General features: G+C 34.8%; 2 protein-coding genes across 5 annotated transcripts; both read right to left on the bottom strand.

The window, feature by feature from the left end:
• Positions 1–6,839: 6,839 nt before the first annotated feature.
• On the bottom strand, positions 6,840–8,539 carry LOC130821462 (thioredoxin H2-like). The gene is made up of 3 exons (XM_057687250.1): positions 8,246–8,539; positions 7,394–7,516; positions 6,840–6,971 (listed from the first exon to the last, which is right to left on the bottom strand). The coding sequence occupies exons 1-3, from the start codon at positions 8,537–8,539 to the stop codon at positions 6,840–6,842; spliced, it is 549 nt and encodes a 182-aa protein (XP_057543233.1).
• On the bottom strand, positions 6,956–14,225 carry LOC130820207 (pentatricopeptide repeat-containing protein At3g22150, chloroplastic). Of its 4 annotated transcripts, none has more exons than XM_057685483.1 (4): positions 11,470–14,225; positions 11,287–11,381; positions 7,394–7,516; positions 6,956–6,971 (listed from the first exon to the last, which is right to left on the bottom strand). In XM_057685483.1, exon 1 carries the CDS (start codon positions 14,029–14,031, stop codon positions 11,539–11,541), a length of 2,493 nt encoding a protein of 830 aa, XP_057541466.1. In that variant the 5' UTR covers positions 14,032–14,225; the 3' UTR covers positions 6,956–6,971; positions 7,394–7,516; positions 11,287–11,381; positions 11,470–11,538. The 4 variants fall into 4 exon arrangements, with proteins under 4 accessions (XP_057541466.1, XP_057541467.1, XP_057541468.1 ...); XM_057685484.1 differs by having other exon boundaries at positions 11,287–11,384; XM_057685485.1 differs by lacking the exon at positions 6,956–6,971 and having other exon boundaries at positions 7,404–7,542.
• Between the last annotated feature and the right edge of the window lie 4,088 nt (positions 14,226–18,313).

Here is an 18,313-nt window from a genome sequence, read left to right on the forward strand (position 1 = left end):
AAAATCAAAATAGAAGAAACTAACTTTCTTTAACTCTAAATCCTATTAAAATTCTAAGAGTTAGACTAATTATGAAGAACTAGATTTATAACTTTTTTTAGACTTTTCGAAAATAGAGAGCTACAAGTGTTGTGAGTTGTGTGTTCTTCAATTCTTGAATGAAGCTTCAATATATAAGTCACGCCTTCAAACTAGTTGTTGAGAACATAAAGCTTCATCTCCTTATTTATCTTACTTCTAGTTATGCTGGAATTGACTTTCAAAGCCTTGAATTGCAAGTTAGTTGTACGCTCCACTTGAGTTACTGAACAAAACGCGTTTAGCTATTTTTAGCTTTTTCAATTCTAAAACCAACAATAACCAAGTGATTTCATATTTGTTCATAAACCGTTTTTAGACGAATATATCTTATCCCAAAATTATAGGAACACGTACCTTAAGTTAGCCTTTCCAGAATACACCCAAAATTATAGAAAAACGGTTTCATATATTGAAAGGGCTATTTTTTTAAAACACAACTAGTCTTATTCACTAAATAAGTTACTTATTCTAATTTTAACAAACAAAATGTGTGATAAACCATAAGTGTTACTTAGTCTAATTTTATTTAACTTATAAATCATAAGACTAAATTAAACATGAGATATTATTGAAAGCATATTTTATGCAACCCAAAATAATTTATACTTAATATGATTTTGGACTAATTAATAACTAAATGTTATTACTTAATTTGTTGACTTAATTTTTTTTATGAGTTTTGAACATCATCACTTAAAGGGGTTGAGTCCTCAATTGTTATTGCATAAAATAAACTACTATCGGATTTATATTTGAAGACCGAAGTTGATTACTTAATTTTAATTTATTTGTTTCAAAATTTGTCAAATGATGACATCATGCACTGCTTGTAAATTCGGAACTCTACGTAGACAATTGCCTTATATTGTCAAATTATTGTTGAACATAAATTTTATTAGTGGTATCACTTGAGTTGAGTTCATTTCTAGATCTGCCCATTATGGTACATATTCATAAATATTTATACTTTTTGTAAAACATCTTTTTCTCTCTTATATTATCATCAATGACAATTAATACAAGAATTTGTTTGAGGACTTTCAATAACTCTTTACATTAACGAGACTCTCACTAATCTCAGGACACTCTCAAATTTAGCGATAAAAATTTACGCAACTTAGCACCCCTATTTTTAAGAGCTCACAATAAACATTAAACCTCATAAAGGTGAGTAATAGAATATAAAATTATCATATAATATTATTTATTCTATAAATTAAAAACTATATAATGCTTATGTAGGCGTGTGAGATTAAGGAGAGAAAAAAGGAAGGAAACTAAAACCATAAACAACTAAGACAACGGAATAATAGAGTTCATGACTAAATTGATTTCATGACTGTAAACATTTCCTTATTTAGGCTTGCGTGAGGTAGAAGAAAGGATAGTAGATTTGTGAAAATTTGAAAAAAAATAAGACCTTTTATTAACTTTAGTAAAAAAATAAGATTCGTTTAAACTTTATTCCCAAAATAAGCGTCTTTGGGCCCAAAGTTAGGCTTGGTACATAATCACTGTTACTAACAGCGAGTTTAAAGTTGCTGGAATTTTTAAGTCAGCATGTAGTTGCTGTTACTAACAGCGAAATAAGGTTTGACTGGTCAAAGGGGAAGTCGCTGTTAGTAACAACAATGGTTTGACTTTTGTTGACTTTGTGTATCATTTAATGTAGCCGTTGTAATATGGTTTAACTTAACGAATAACTATGTAATTTGATATGGATTCGTTGCACATGAATGAAATTGTGTTGAATTTTCGAGAGCATTTTCCTTATTTGAATATGATTGTCTGTTTGATTTTCATTTAATTCATACTTAATTCTTGGCGGAATGATTCATCGCCGAATACTCCGAGTAATTAACATCATTTTATTCTTAATAAACATGTGATAATACGATAAACATATACACATCTACATATATATTACAAAATATACACATCAGTCCACATGTTACAAATATTCAATATATACAAAACATTACTAATGTTTAATATATAAAAACATTATACTAATCCTAATCCTCCTCTTGTACCCTCTCTAACTGTGACAGTCTATGACGCCTCCTACAATAGTAAGAGGCGGTCGCATGACGCTCAGGTAGGGTAGATGATTGATACTGGGATGATCAGCACCCTGTGAGGACCCGGCACCATAGTCGAGGCATGTTAAGTCTACCTCCTCAAGATGAACGTTGGCATGATGAGGAGATGACCCCTGCGCGTCCATAGTGGTGTCAGGCATAGCGACTTTTGGAATGAAGTGCTGAAAATGTGTCGCTAGGCGTATGCCTTGGGCAATCTCCTGTACAGGCTCCTCCTCTTGGCTGGAGCTGATGACAGCTGCAATGCCTTATGCCTACATTCAATTTGGAGTTAATGAAATCTTTAATATGTAAGTTCTATGGATAATAATCAACATGGAAGAATACTTACAAACTGTGTCATCGTTGGTGCTACGGAAGCGTACTAGGCTGCTGCGATGATACCTCATGGTGTCATCCATCGATGAGTGATGGAGAGGAACCACGGCATGTAATCCGCCAAAGTAGTTGCGCGTGCAGCATCGATCGGTGCACCTTGGGCCAGCAGATCTGACTTGTGATCCCAACGAGCAATATGGGGCCAGTTGATCTCCAACCAGTTCTTCGGTTCCCGACCCTTGCGTGAGCTGTGATGGAGCTCCGCCTCTGTGTCACAAGGCGGCGGGATGCCCTGTACCATCCCAAATTGGCGCAGTACGCGCTCAAGGAGATGCACTTCGATTATTTCAAAGCATATCAAAGGTACATATACTCTCCACACCCCTGACAATATCCCTGAGAGTTGAGGCAATGCAACGTATGCCTCAGCGGGGTAAGGGTCCCATCGAAACTACACGTGAAAATGTAATTAATAAATTACACAATATGATAGTTACAAGACTAGTAAGTGAAGCCTTTACCTGGTCAGCTCGAAGTAGATCAAATTGATCGCGATAGAAGCCCATGCCAGATCTTATGTGAGTCCTTGTACGTCTATCAAAAGACCACCACAATCCATACGGCACATCTGGTGGTGGAAGAATTATTGGCGCAAATCCACCACGTCCCACAGTTCTTATCGGTTGCCCAATGAGAATATGCTCCCACGCCCAAAGTTATGAATTACAGATATAAGTAAGTAAACGAAACATATGAACAAATTAAAAAACAAATCAATAACATGTAAAGTTAGTATTACCTAGAGAACCAATCTCCTTCACGTTCTTCCGTGAAGCACCACATAGTCTCCTGTATAGATAACCTAAGGCTGCGGAACCCCAGCTGTAGCCGAAAATAACCTCCCATGGCGCACCAAGCAACGTCAAGTACAAAAGCTGTACCCTGTTGCCAGTCTTATTGGAGAACAAGACAACACCAATTAGATTTGAGAGATACACTTCTCAATGGTAGCCTCATCAGCACCTTCAGGGAGGTGCGAGAAGTTCTTCGCAAGCCATGTTACGCGCAACCCACTCCCTTTGGATACCTCTGGGGGAGGTCGGACTCCTAAGACCCTATGAACTATATCTCGCCAACTATCGAGTTGGGGTCCAACGGTACAGACGGCATGTCCCTCGATAGGAAGCCGTGTAAGCACAGCTACGTCAAGTAGAGTGATAGTAGCTTCACCTAAAGGTAGGTGGAAGGTATATGTTTCTTGGCGCCACCGCTCGACTAAAGACGTGACTAAAGCCCGATCCATTCTCTCATAAGCGATGAGGTGGAAGTCGTAATACCTCGTTCACTGAATGAAGGGAATGATCCGTGCGTCATTCTGCCACAGAGCAGAGTTGGGATGTATGGTGTATATGGTCTCTATGTCGGACACCTAAACGCAAAGATTATATTAGAATAAAGTTAAAGTATCAAGGAATATACATTCAAAAATTAAATTGACTAACCTGGACATCTCATAGTACACTACTCTTGTGATCCGACTGCATCATCAACACATTAGGGTCTCGAGGGCCTGGAGCTGCTGGATCCATCTCTACTGTAATTAAATAATAACTTAGTTGTAGTTATGATTATATGTAAAAGAGTTAAGAAATACTCAAATTGTTTACTTATGTTATTTATTTGCTTCCATAGTCTTTCAAGAAGCGTGGAAGGAGAGGATAAAAGTCTTTCCACGTCCCATAGATGGAGAGATGGGCTTGTTGTTTAGCACACCATGCCCGCTTATAGGTCACTTCGACACCAAATTGGTCTTTTACCATTTGTCGCACCACAGACACCTTAATTGATGGTATCTTCTAAGTTAATCGTATCATCATTTGAAAGCTGAAGTTCAAGTTGATTGGGTTCATTTGAAGGAGAAGAAGATGGAAAAATAAGATTTTGGGTTTCTTGGGTAGAGAAAGCCGTAGGAGAAGGAGCAGAAGAAGTTACATTCAAGACTGCATTTGTTGCTACAACATTGACATTTTGATTCTCTAAGGGTACCTCTTCTACGTATAACTCCAACGAAGGAATAGAGGAAGACCTTGAATACTCCCACATTGCATCTATAGCCTCCTCATCGTCAACCGGAAGAGCAAACAATTGAACACTCATTTGTATTTAAAACATACATTAATAGTACTTCTTGTAGTGTCAATCCCAATCTTAGAGCATATAAGATGTTTAAATTCATTCAAATCCATGTTTTAGTTGCATGCACACAGTTTACGTCTTCCCCCAACATACTTAACATTGCTACTACTTGATCGAATTGAACCATTCCAAAAGCATACAACAGTCACACGAAATGAAGCCATTTCTACAATAATACGTACAAAATCGGCATCACCATCAAGTTCATAAGAAAGCAAGTACATTGTTCAACAACCCTCACAACTAGAGTTCACAACATTCATAACAACATTTAAAAACAAGGCACATTGATCATTGACTGCGTAAATATATATATATATATATATATATATATATATATATATATATATATATATATATATATATATATATATATATATATAATTTACAAAATTAGGGTTTGCATTCAAACATTCTCTACATTAAATTCATGAACAAACAACCTCATTATGAAGATTATGGCAAATAACAACTACATTTGACATATTCATACATTTTATGTATAAATGACCACTATAAATGACACACTTTTTAAAAACAAAAACAACTATAAAATTTATGATAAAAAGGTACCTTAATAAGCTGTAGATCACCAAGAAGTAGTAATTTGCAAGTGTATAAACCTGCATTTATGTGAAAGTTGATGAAGAAATATAAACACTATATTTTCGAAAAAAGAAAAAAAAACAAAAAAATTATTATCTGAAGTGAATGTGATCAGATGACTGAACTAATTACTAGTAGGAACTTGGAATTTGATGAGATTAATTGAAGGATTGAAGTTGATTTTAATGGTGGAAAGAAGAAGGAGAGTTTCGTGTCTTTAGGGCACCGATTTGAATTGTGGGTAATTTGAGAAAGGAGGAAGAAGATTGTTGTATTTAGGGCCGCAATAACTCGCTGTTACTAACAGCGACTTCCCCTTTCCTTATTTCGCTGTTAGTAACAACGACTACATGTTGATTTAAAAATTCCAGCAACTTTAAACTCGCCGTTATTAACAGCGATTATGTACCAAGCCTAGCTTTGGGGGCCAAAGACACTTATTATGGGAATAAAGTTTGAACGAATCTTATTTTTTGACCAAAGTTAATAAAAGGTCTTATTTTTTTCAAATTTTCGTAGATTTGTTAGCTAATTAGGTATTTTTGGACCTTTATAAAAATTGTTTTTGGGCTTTTGCTTGGGCTTGAATATGTTCGAAATATATGAGTACTTTCAATTTGTAATATTTATATTCTTTTGCTAAAATTGATTCTTCACTAATTTTTGAATGCCATGGTAAGATTATTTTTATTGGGATGAATTTTGTATATTTAATGCGTACTGATACTTATAATTTTAAAGTGATCAATAAGAAAAATAGGCTCGTCTCATGATGAGACAATCTCATACAAGACAGGCTGTTAATCCTATTAATCTATAAGTCAAATATAGCAAGCAAAATTAAACAGAGAAAGTATATTTCTTATTGAGTTACTAAATTTTATACTTTATTTTTGTTTCTTTATTGTATTATTAAATTTCTAAATGCATATAAAAATTTTAGTTTGTCATTTTTAAAGATGACTACACAAATAATTTTTAAAAGTGTTTAAAGGATGACACTTTTACATAAATTTAAATTGTATTTGAACATAATTTACAATAAAAAAAATATCTTTTTACTACATTTTACAAAGTATTTTGAAATAAATTTATTAAAAATTAAATTTTGATATCGAGAGCCCAACTTTCAAAAAATATTTAAGACGCCCCTGTATTTGACCTTTGATTTCCATATTATTATCAATCAATAGTAATAAGAAATCTATCAAATAATAATACTGTGTATATTTAGTTTATTTCTTAGCAATTGTATTGTATAAGTATTAACTATTTGCTCTTATTGATAAACATAAACATTTTGTAGCCCTAAGTTTAAGCTTACAGTAACTTCAATGATTTCAGCTACATGAGATCCAGATTTAAGAAGTCCCCCCCCCCCACACACAACAAAAAAAAAAAAAAAAAAAAAAAAAAGAGCATATAATACACTCGATTAATAATCATTAGTCGTAAAACATAATTAATTATCCATTACAACTTAATTACGTTGTATCAGTAAATACTCAATGTTCCTATTAGGATCACTCCTATAAGTTAAGCCCTGTGTTTCTCAACCTTCCTCTGAAGGTCTTCTTTCTTTGCTCCAACCACCTTGTTAATCTGGTTTCCATTCTTCATCAAAATAAATGTTGGCATCGTCTGAACTCCAAATTCTCTCGATACATTCTGTAATTGTTAACATCATAATCATATCAAAATATTAATCTCCGTATTATAAATCATTACATCAAATATGGTGTTCAAATCATGAGTCCCCAAATACTATGATTATCATAATAAACAGTTTGACAAACGACTGATTGTTGATTAGAGCAATTCCAAGCTGTTAATTTTATAAACTGATTTGATCCAACTAATTTTACGTTGATGGAAGTAGTTTATTGTAAATTAGTTGATTCATAATAATAAAATGTTTCAACCGGTTAATTTACCAAAAATTAATGTTGTGATTTGATCATCAATCATGTGTTTGTATTGTACCTAAATGAGCTAGCTAGGTGAGAGAAAAGATGTGAGAGGTATGGGTTTTTATTAAGTTTGTAAATATGAAAATGAAAAGACAAAAGAGATCGGATTCGGAGTCGTACAAATAATTCATCCACATCAATCTTGACTAAGTCGACGTCAGCGTATTTAGCAGCCAATTCTTTGATAGTTGGCTCCATGTATCGACATGGTCCACACCATGCAGCCGTAAAGTATATCACAACCTTCAACGTTATTCATAACATCAACACTAAAATATTGTCAGAATCATATCAAATGCTTAATTAGAACAAATCAACAGATTTAAATGAAAAATTAATGACAATTATCAAGTATAATACAAAGATTAACTTTTAATTTCGTACTGATTAATTTCAATTATGACAATAATTATAGAGAACATATATAGCTATATGATGACACTAATCTTATACTCTCTGCCTTCCACTCAAAATATCTCATTTACTTTTTACACACTATTCAATACACTTATTCAATGTTTAATATCCGTTATTATACATAACGAAACACTATAAAAATGAATATTAATAATCTTTGCATTGATATGAATTAAAACAAGATTCCACTTAACTATATTTTAATTTATAGATTAAGTATTAAATACAAATTAAGAGTGTTAAGTAATTAGTGTCAATAAAGTAAACATCCCATTTGTGTGGAATGGAGGGAATATATGGTATACTTAACTTGAACAAAATTAGTCAATTAGCAGTGGTTTTGGCAGGTGCAAGGGGTCCAACCACATAAGGCGTCTAAATTTATTTACATCAGTTTAAATTATTTTTGTTTTAGTTTAAATATTTGCTTGTAAAAACCTTAGACTTTTTAAAATCTAAAATTATTGCGTTAAAAATTATTGTATGTTTATGGTCCAACCCTGCACTAAAAAAACAACTACAAAGAAAGTGATGAAATAATAATACATCTCCTACCAGATTGTTAGAGTGCTTAGAGGCTTGAAAATATTCCCTCCACTTAGCGGCGGAGTGGAAGGCAATAACACCCTTATTATTGGAAGCCTTAAGAGAAAGAGTACTGTCACTATCAACACCACCATTACAACCATTACGGCCAACGAAAGAAGAGGAAGGGGTAAAAGCCCTGGTTTCTGGCAAGTTTTTATTAGAAAATGATGACCAACGGCTTGGAGGAAGAGATGTTGGATTTGGTGTTGAAGTAATAACTGGTGATCTGTTATCTTGAATTGTTGACAATCTTCCTCCCATTTTTGATGTTAATTTGTGTGATGTATCAAAAACACAAGAGGGAGTAGCTTCTTATATATGAGTTGTAGTCTAGTCTAAACCAATACAATTGATTCCATTACAGCCATACTACAATCTTTTTTGCGTGTGGCCAACATTACGATTATATTCCCTGATTTATGATTACTTTTTCAATAAATTGTCAACTTATAAGTTTGCTATATTTTTTTTTTCTTGTTTGTCGGTAGTAAAATTATGTATGCTTTGTTTGGAAAAAAAAAAAGTAATACTACAAAGATTCATGTCTAGGTAGAGTAATTACACAATTATTGAAGGTAGAGGTGTTCATTCGGGTGATCGAGTTGGTTTCGGATGGGTGTCATTCGGTTCAGTTGTATTTCAGATCGGTTATTTTTCGGATGCGTGTTATGGCGGGTCACACTCAAGTCAGGTCGGTTAGTCACGGTTCGGATGAAGATCAGTTATTTGAGCTATCGGGTTAGCATCGGTTCGGTGTCGGTTGAAGTACATGTCGAGTAATCAATCAGTCTCGGACTGTCATCGGTTAATAATTGGTTTGGTTTTACCTGGTACAAATCGGGTTCAGGTATTATTTTCTAGTAGAATTCGGCTACGAATTAATAATTTCTATAGATCGAGTAAATATCAAATTAAGTTGTTAGACATTTTTTAATTGATGATAAGATTCCCTTTAGTTAAAGCAAAATAGTTAAAATGCAAATCAGTTAGTGATTATTACTTTGTTACTTTTGCTTGTTTGACTGTAAGTTAAAATTAAAGTTTTATCATTTTTCATCTAAATTGATTAAAAATAATTAAATATACATTGACCATTGATTATTAACTCTAAATATATGAAACCATGTATGTATAAAATTTAATTTATTAAAATTTCTATTACTTTATTAGATTAACTAATAAGATGATTGAATATGAGTCAATCATACCTCTATGTTAAAAATTAGTTCAGGTTTATAGCATTTCGATTAAAAATTCGCTCGGGTTAAATCGGTTTTAGCCGGATCATGTTTGGTTTTGAGCATGATTCGGGTCGGGTATGACTCGGGTCGGTCAGTATTAGGTTCGGGTAATTTCGGTAAACGGTTATATGTCGGTTATAAAAATCGATCGCAGTTCGGGTTCGATTTTACGATTTTCGGTTGTAAATCGGTTCGGGCGCAACTTCGGTTTGGATAATGTCGGTTCGATAAACCTAAAAAAGAAACATATTTTCGGATCGGTTAACTTTCAATTTCGGTTCGGATTTTCGGGTCGGATCATATTTGAACAGCTCTAATTGAAGGTATATTTATTTTTTTGAAATTCCACACAATAGCATCGAATAGCATTTTTGTAAGATTTTTCCACATAGTAGCATCCAGTTCATGCCTTATCTAACTGCTATAGAATTTTCCGTTAAATTCTTTTCAATTTCTGTTTAATTCACAATTTTAACGTTTCTACCCTTATTAATTGTTGGTTGTTGTCTTTATAGTTTGCCCTAAACCATTTTTATGCTCTCAAATGTTTAATTCACCATTTTGACGTTAATTCACCGTTTAATTCATCGACGCTCTCAAATGTTTAGGGCAAATTATAAAGAAAAAAAACCAACACTTGATAAGGGTAGAAACATCAAAATAGTGAAGTAAACGGAAATTGACATGAATTTGACGGAAAATACTATGGCAATTAGATAAGGCATAAACTAGATGCTACTATGTGAAAAAAAATCTTACATAAGTGCTACCACTGACATTTCATGAAAGCTCGATGTTACCATGTGAAATTTTCCTAATTTTTATTTGGTGTAGTCTAGAGAACTTAAATTATATTCCCCCCAATTCAATATAATTATTTAATTTTTCTATTTAATCAGTTCACCTCAATTGTCTCCTTTCTATTTTAAACCATAGAAATTGTCCTCGTGAACTATTTATTATTACAAATATATCCTGAGTATAATTTTATGTGCTCCCCTTTATTTCTTAATTCTTATGCACAATCTGAAGGGAATAATTATAGTAATTGGAGGGAATAATATGGAAACTGGAAGGGTGCATGTATCTACACCAGGGTTCGGACTTCTCTCCTCACCAAACTTATGACAAACATTGCACTTAGTCTCAAATCTCAATACAACCTAGCACCATGTTTGAATGTCGGTATTAAATGATTTGAAGGGTAATGGAAAGTTGATGTAGTTTTTAAGGAAAATCTTCTGACAAATTTAATGGTCATAAATATGATTGTTCTACTTCAATCATATCATTTTCTTCGTAAATTTCATTCTAAAGCAGTATAATTGAAAAGGTGATATTCGGTGATAATGAAAAATTGTGAACAAAAAAGTTTCTTATGATCAAAGTTTCATCACCATGAAAATGACGTGGTACAATTTCATAAAATTTGCGTTAAATTTCATTTCTATTACTACCAATTAGTTCCAACAACCAAACGAATCATAAGTTTTACTTCTACCAACACTAACTTATGAAACAAAGAGTTCTATCAGAATTTGAAAGATGCCGTTTTCATTTATGGGTATAAGTTGCCGTTTTCTCCCTCTCCAAACCCTGATCATAGTTTTCCTACGAGCAGGATAGACTGGGTATGATGATGAAAGATGCAAGAACTCTATTTCACTAACATAGCAAGTCAGGTTGAAAGCCAAATTCAATAGAGGTAGTAAACTAACGGAAATAGCAAGCAGATGAGAAAATCATCCTTTTAGACTGTCTAAATACCTGTTATCACCCATTTTGTGAGCCAGCAAAAAACTTGTAATGTCCCAAAATCCTTCGCAAGACTAGTTGTCTATAGATTATTCTCACCTCATGGCCTGCTGCAATGCAACAAAATTAGCTTCATATCTAACAATGAAGGAGAAGGAAAATCATGGCATAAGTCTAGATTTTCATAGTACTTACACTTACACCTCGGAACTGAGGGTTGCAAGAATCATGCTTTACAGCGTATCTTCTTTCATATCATTCGATTCAATCATAAGCATCACATATTTGGTGGGTCTGTTTATCACCATAAGAAAAAGGAGTATAACCTGCATCCCACATATTAGCAGCTAACATTGCCAGCGTCTCATATATATGCTCACATTCTGGATGCTTTATATCCTTAGACACGAAATAATTCACACGACCAGAAGTCTCTATCCAACTGCACCCAACTTCCTTACTGTCACCCTTCTCTCGCATCTTTTTTCTGACTCTATCAGCTAGTTCCCAAGATCCTTCATCGGCATATACATTGGATAATAGTACTTGATAACCACTTTTACTATTGCTGAATTCCATATCAAGTAATTTGTCAGCAACAATCTTTGCCAATTCATAATTTCTGTGATTTTTGCAGGCTGCCAAAAGTGATCCCCAAGCTTGGATTGCACTACTCTCCTCGCCCAATGTTTCAGCCAACTCAAAAGCCTCCTTTAACCTTCCATCTCGTCCTAGCATGTCCACGACACAAGCATAGTGTTCAACTAAAGGTTGGATCCCAAAATTTTTCTCCATTGACTCCAAAATCTTAAGGCCTTCATCAACCAATCCAGCATAGCTGCAAGCAGATAATACTGCAATGAAAGTGACTGCATCGGGTGTTATACACAAATTCAGCATTTCGTCAAATAAGGCTAGAGCTCTAGATCCCATTCCATGTTGCCCATGACCTAATATCATGTTAGTGTATGTAACAGGAGTCTTATTAGGGGTTAAAGCAAACACCTTTTCAGCAGAAGCAATTGCCCCTAGTTTCGAGTACATGTCTACTAAAGCAGTGCCAACAAAAACATTTTGGTCAAGGGAGTGGCGGACAGCAAAGCCATGGAGCTGCTTACCCAATGCAATGCTCCCGACTTGGCTACACGAAGGGAGAATCGATGCAATAGTAACAGCATTTGGAAGCACATTTCTGTCAAGCATTTGACGGAACACTTTCAAAGCCTCTTTAACGAGCCCATTCTGTATGTTACTAGAAAGCATGGAATTCCATGTTGCTTGATCCCTACGCAATTCATCACTTTCTTCAAATAATATTTGTGCTTTCTTTATTAAACCTGATTTAGCATACATATCGATTAAATAGCTGTCCATGCCTTGAAACTCGATATCTTTCCTTAACAGATATGCATGTGTCTGTTTCCCAATCACCTCACTTCTGAGATTTGATGCTGCAGAGAGTATAGCTATCACTGTTACGGCATCAACTACAAACCCCTGGTTCTGCATCTCATAAACCAGCATCAGTCCTTCTTCATCAAACCCATTTTGCACAAAAGCAGTAATCATAGTATTCCAAGACACAATATCTCTTTCAGCCATACCATCAAAAACCTTAAAGGCTTCCTGGATACAATTACACCTCGAATACATAACAATAACAGCATTTATCAGAGTGACAGAAAAAGATGTCAAATTCTTCAGTACATGAGCATGAAGCTGTTTACCAATGTACACTTGCTGCAATTGTGATACGGTAGTGAGAGCCGCAATATAACTGACATTATCTAGTGAAACAAGCTTCAAACTGAGAGCTTTCACAAAGAGATCAAGTGCCTCAATGCAACAGTTATTCTGCAAATACCCACCAATCATACTATTCCAAACCTCTACATTTTTCTCCAAACACCCATCAAATACCTTCCTTGCTAAATCTATACAACCCATCTCTGAAAACATAACTATAGCTGAGCTCACAGCAAACAAATCATCAACATATCCACCGCCAAACTTAACAAGCATCCCATACAAAACATTCCCAAGCTTGTAATCACCACAACTCAAAATAGCAGGAAACACATTAACAAAGCTAACAGGAGTAGGTTTAATACCCATTCTCATCATCAACCTAAAATATCTAACACCTTCACCAAATCTCTCAGTTTTCACAAACCAAGAAATCATAGTATTCCAAGCAACAACATTCTTCTTTTTCATAATACCAAATACTCTACAAACATAATCAACCTCATAATACCTGGAAACAACATTATTTGAAAGACACGTAACATACATATTCAACAATGAATTATAAACAATTCTACTAGCATTAAAATGAGACTTAATTACATGACAATGCACAGCTTTACCAACCCGTAAAAGCTTAGTATCAGCACAAGCTTTCAGAACAGATGAATAAGTGTAAGAATCACAACTAATCGAATTTGAAGACCTCATTCGGCTATAGAACAAAAGAGCTTCAAAGGGTAGATTGTTACAAATAAACCCAATAATTATAGTGTTCCAAAGAACAGTACTTGGTTTGGGCAATGTGTCGAACACTTGGCGGGCAATATGAAGTTGGGCATCTCTACAAAGCTTGCTTAGTCTGGAACGAATTGTGGGAGTTTTAAGGGTCTTTGAGGGTTCATCAATGGAGGAAAGAAGTGGTTCTGAAAGTGAAAAATGTGAAGAAGAAAATTGTCTGTGATTATGAGGTGGGAGTGGAGTGGGAAGTGGTAAGGATGAAGTTGACATGGGAGTGAATTGAGGTGTGATTTTTGAGTGTGATTAGTGTTTTTGTTTGCTGTAATAAACTAATAATGCCATTGAGAAGCGAGAAACTCCATGGATGTTGTTAGTGCGTTCATAAAAGGTGGGGAGTCTTAGCCAGTTGTATAAGATTTTGGATTGAATATGTGGCAGAATTTGAGGATCGCCCAATGAACAATCCAATAGCATGAAAGAAAAAAGGGTATTTTCAAAAAAAAAAATGTAAATAAAATAGGGTATTTTGAAAGAAAATGTAAATAGTTTTTTTTTTAAATGAACCTGAGACTATCAGCATAAATCAAGTTCAGCTACAATTTGAAGATATTAGAGGAAAGGATTCGTACAAATTTTTTTCATTGATTAATTCCGTTTCCCATTTAGCAACTAAGTGGGTTAACGTGTTACCATTTCGCTTAACGAAGCTACAACCACATTCAGAAAGTCGCCTTCGAGTTGGACATATTCGAACCCGAACCTAGTAGCAACTTTAAGCCCAAACAAAGTGGCAGCAGCCTCACTAACTTCAACTGACCATCGGGCTTGATACTTAGCTACGCACACCAGCAACTAAGAGTTTCCCCACATTATCACGAATGACAACACCAACACCGTGGTTCACCCTATCAACACATTTGCATCAAAGTTCACCTTCACCCAGCCATCATGCGGAGGGAACCACACTAACAGCTATAGAACGCTGCTTTGCTGTGGGATCATCAACTTTTCCGAGTATAAGATGAAATCAAGCCAGCAACTAGTTTATTAAAGCTTGTTGGTAGTCTCACTGGATCACCATTGTCATTCTCAAAAACCTGTTTATTTTAGTGACCACTAGCAGCCCACGATGTTGCACAAATGGAACCCAATTCATCTTTTGAAGCATGATCATGAATCCATGAAAAGAGCTCAAAGAAACAAGACCGAAGAGCATTCGCAATAAGACGACAAGAGAGATGTAGGTCCCAAATTAATGAAGAATTAGGGCAATCACAAAGAGCATGAATGAGAGACTCCTCTCCAACATTATACCTATCATAAGTAGGAGATAGTGTACAATACCTGTTGCAAAACATTCGTTTTGTGGCAACAAACCTTTACAAGCTCTCCAAAGGAAATGGCGAATTTTTGGTGGATAGGGGACATTCCAGACGGTGCTTCATAGCTTAGAGATAGTTACATCATCAGGGCTATCAACATCGACATTATGCCCAAGTATACCAAGCTAGTAACCACTTTTGACTGAATACGTGCCACATTTGTTCAACCACCAGAATAACTTATCGTTAGGCCATTTATTAGAGAGGGGCATAGAAGGATGACAATTTCTGTATCCTCATCAAAGAAACGTACAAAAGCATCCAAGTCCCAACAACTATTACTAAAATCAATTAACTCACACATAAGCATATTTGAGCAGCTATCAGGGTGAACAGTAGGAGCAATTAGACTTTTCCCCTTTGGAATCCAATTATTCTACCATATTCGTACATTGTCACCATTTCCAATCCTTCAACCAAATTCCTCTAGAAGTAAAGATTTAGCACCCCAAATACTCCTCTATGTGAAACTCGGATCATAACCCCTAGAAGCATCTAGAACTCATGTGTGCTTGAAATAACGGGCCTTGAACACTGCAAGAAGAAGGGGGCTTGTACTCTCAAGTAAATGCCAAGCTTGTTTAGCAAGTAAAGCAAAGTTGAAACATTTCAGATCACGAAAACCCATACCTCCTTTATTCTTCAGGAGGCACTTATAACTCTAGCTATGCCAATGAATTTTCTTGCGCTCACTACTCGATTCCCACCAAAACTTAGCAAACATAGCATGGATCTCATCAACATTACTACAAGGTAACCAGAAAATAGTCATCATATAGATAGGAATGGCTTGGATAACCGATTTGATAAGCACTTCATTACCTGCTCTAAACAAAAATTTCTCCTTCCAACCTTGAAGCTTTATCCACACACGATCCTTAAGACATGAAAAGCTTTCCTTTTTTTTAATCTACCAATGACTATAGGAAGGCCCAGATATTTCACATGCCGCTCAACTTCTTTCACACCCAAAAATCTCAACAATGCTTCTTCATAACCGATGATGTATTTCTTTGCTAAAGGAGATTTCGGTCTTGTCGTAGTTCACTTCTTGACCGAACTGTAACACTCCAAGATTTTCTGACGTCATTAATTAATATTTCAATAACTTTTAGGAATTTTATAATTATATTAAATTAATTTGGAAGTAGTTTTAATAAATTGCTTTCATATACGAATATAAATATTAACATATATTTATATTAAAAATACAATTACGATTTCTAAATAAAGAGGTTCGAATCAAATTATTATTTTATTAAAATGTGGGGGCACACGAAGGTGAATTTATTTGTTGAGCCTCGCAAGAAGATGAATCTAAGTAAATAAATAAATAAATAAATAAGTAAATAAATAAAATTAAAATGATGGGTTAGGGTTTTAAGTGAGGTACCCCTTCCCTCACACTCAAAAACCCACGGTACCCCTTATCTCTTCTCCCCTTTCCCTCTCTTCTCCCTCTCCCTTTGTGGGTGTGCCGCCAGTGCCTGCTGTCCCAAACGGCTGCCACGGAGCCCCAACAGCACCACCACCATTTCATTCCCCTTCTCCCATGACCAACCACCAGTGGCCCAGCCCACCTACTGGCAGTAGTCACACCCACAGTCACGCAGCAGCATTGTGCCGCCAGCAACCGGCTGCTGGGCAGTGGTGTCTCCCCTCCACCACTACACTTACCACTCCTCTCTTTACCCTTTTCTCTTGTTCACCTAAGTAAGCTATGTCCTCTTTCCTAATTGATTTTCTCTTGTCTTTAATTGAAATTGTTATTAAGTTTATTGATTTTTGTATTATTTTCATTGAATCTTTTTGTGGATAAGAGTTTAATGGATGAATTGAACATATTTATGACTTAGGGTTTGAAGTGTGGTTAGAAATTATGGGTTGTATTGATTGTGTATTAGTTTCTTTGAATTTTACTATGAGTAACAATTAAAAGTGTTATCTTTGAAATTAGTAATAGTGTGGGCTTTCATGTACATTATGGTGGTGTATTAGTTTATTGATTCTTGCTATGGATAATGGTTAAAAGTATTATCTTTGAACATGAAATGACTAGGGTTTGTATTTAGAAATGAAATTACTAATGATGTGTGTTTTATGCTATATTTTGGTGATAATTGATTAAATAACCTTAAAAGTTGTTTTAAGACTGAGTCGATTGGTTATTGTTGTAATAATTAGTAATGGTGATGATTTTAGTTGACTATGGAAGTGATTTTTGGTTGTTAAGTTAGGGATAATAGTTACTAATTGTTGTGGTTTGATCGTTGCGAATTACAAGTACTCTTATTAGGTTGTTATTGAAGTCATAATGCATAATGTTCGTAAGCTAAGAGCATAATGTCAACTTATCGTCAATGGTTACTAAAGTTACTTGTCGTGTTTTGATTATAATTCTTTCTAGCTTTGGAAAATGTAACAAATGATATCACGATTCGATAACTCTAAAATTTGCCTTATTGTTGTAAGGCTTAGTTGTGATTAGTTATTTTTGGGTAACGCGAACCGATATACTCAAAATTAGTTGATGAAAAGGAACAATTCACTTATGCTTTTACTTTTAAATTGGTGAAAAGACTTATGTTGTGTTGTATTAATGATTTTGACTTGTATTGAATGAGTTGTGTGCATGTTAGAGTAATCGAAAACTCATGTGGAATGGGTGCTAGTGGTTACTTGGGCATTTAGTTTGGTATGGCAAAGTAGTTAAGGGAACTTATTAGTTCTACTCATAGCTTATATAGGTGCCCATTTCATAAGAGGAAAGTAGAGCCTTAGTTGGGTGATTTTGTGACTTTTGATCGTGCAGTGACGCCTATAGGTACATATACGCAGTAACGAACTCTTATATACAATTTTCTTTAAGACATTGTTTATTGTGATAATATGCATTGTATGGAAACTATGAGGTACTAATGAATACACTTTATACGAAAAGCTATCGACTATGAAATCCCCTCGCTTAGAATAGTTATAGAGAATGAGAGTGTTAGTAGGAGTCGGGGACCACCCCCTTATTTATTTAAGAATTAGATTATGCCCTACTTGGAGTTAGAATGACTCCTTTATAGGTGAATTTCATATTTTGTTGAGTGGCTCAGTGGGTTTTGGCGTGCTGCTATCCCAGGGCACTCATTAATAGTCGAAAGCGGAAGCTATTCCCATTT

The sequence above is a fragment of the Amaranthus tricolor genome, chromosome 8, assembly GCF_026212465.1.
Source record: "Amaranthus tricolor cultivar Red isolate AtriRed21 chromosome 8, ASM2621246v1, whole genome shotgun sequence".
NCBI lineage: Eukaryota > Viridiplantae > Streptophyta > Magnoliopsida > Caryophyllales > Amaranthaceae > Amaranthus > Amaranthus tricolor.

Coding starts and splice junctions, on each gene's coding strand:
- LOC130821462 (XM_057687250.1), bottom strand. CDS start 8,539: ATGGGAGGAAGATTGTCAACAATTCAAGATAACAGATCACCAGTTATT. Junction 7,517..8,245: donor CTAAGCACTCTAACAATCTG/GTAGGAGATGTA, acceptor ATAACGTTGAAG/GTTGTGATATACTTTACGGC. Junction 6,972..7,393: donor TTGATGTGGATGAATTATTT/GTACGACTCCGA, acceptor TAACAATTACAG/AATGTATCGAGAGAATTTGG.
- LOC130820207 (XM_057685483.1), bottom strand. CDS start 14,031: ATGTCAACTTCATCCTTACCACTTCCCACTCCACTCCCACCTCATAAT.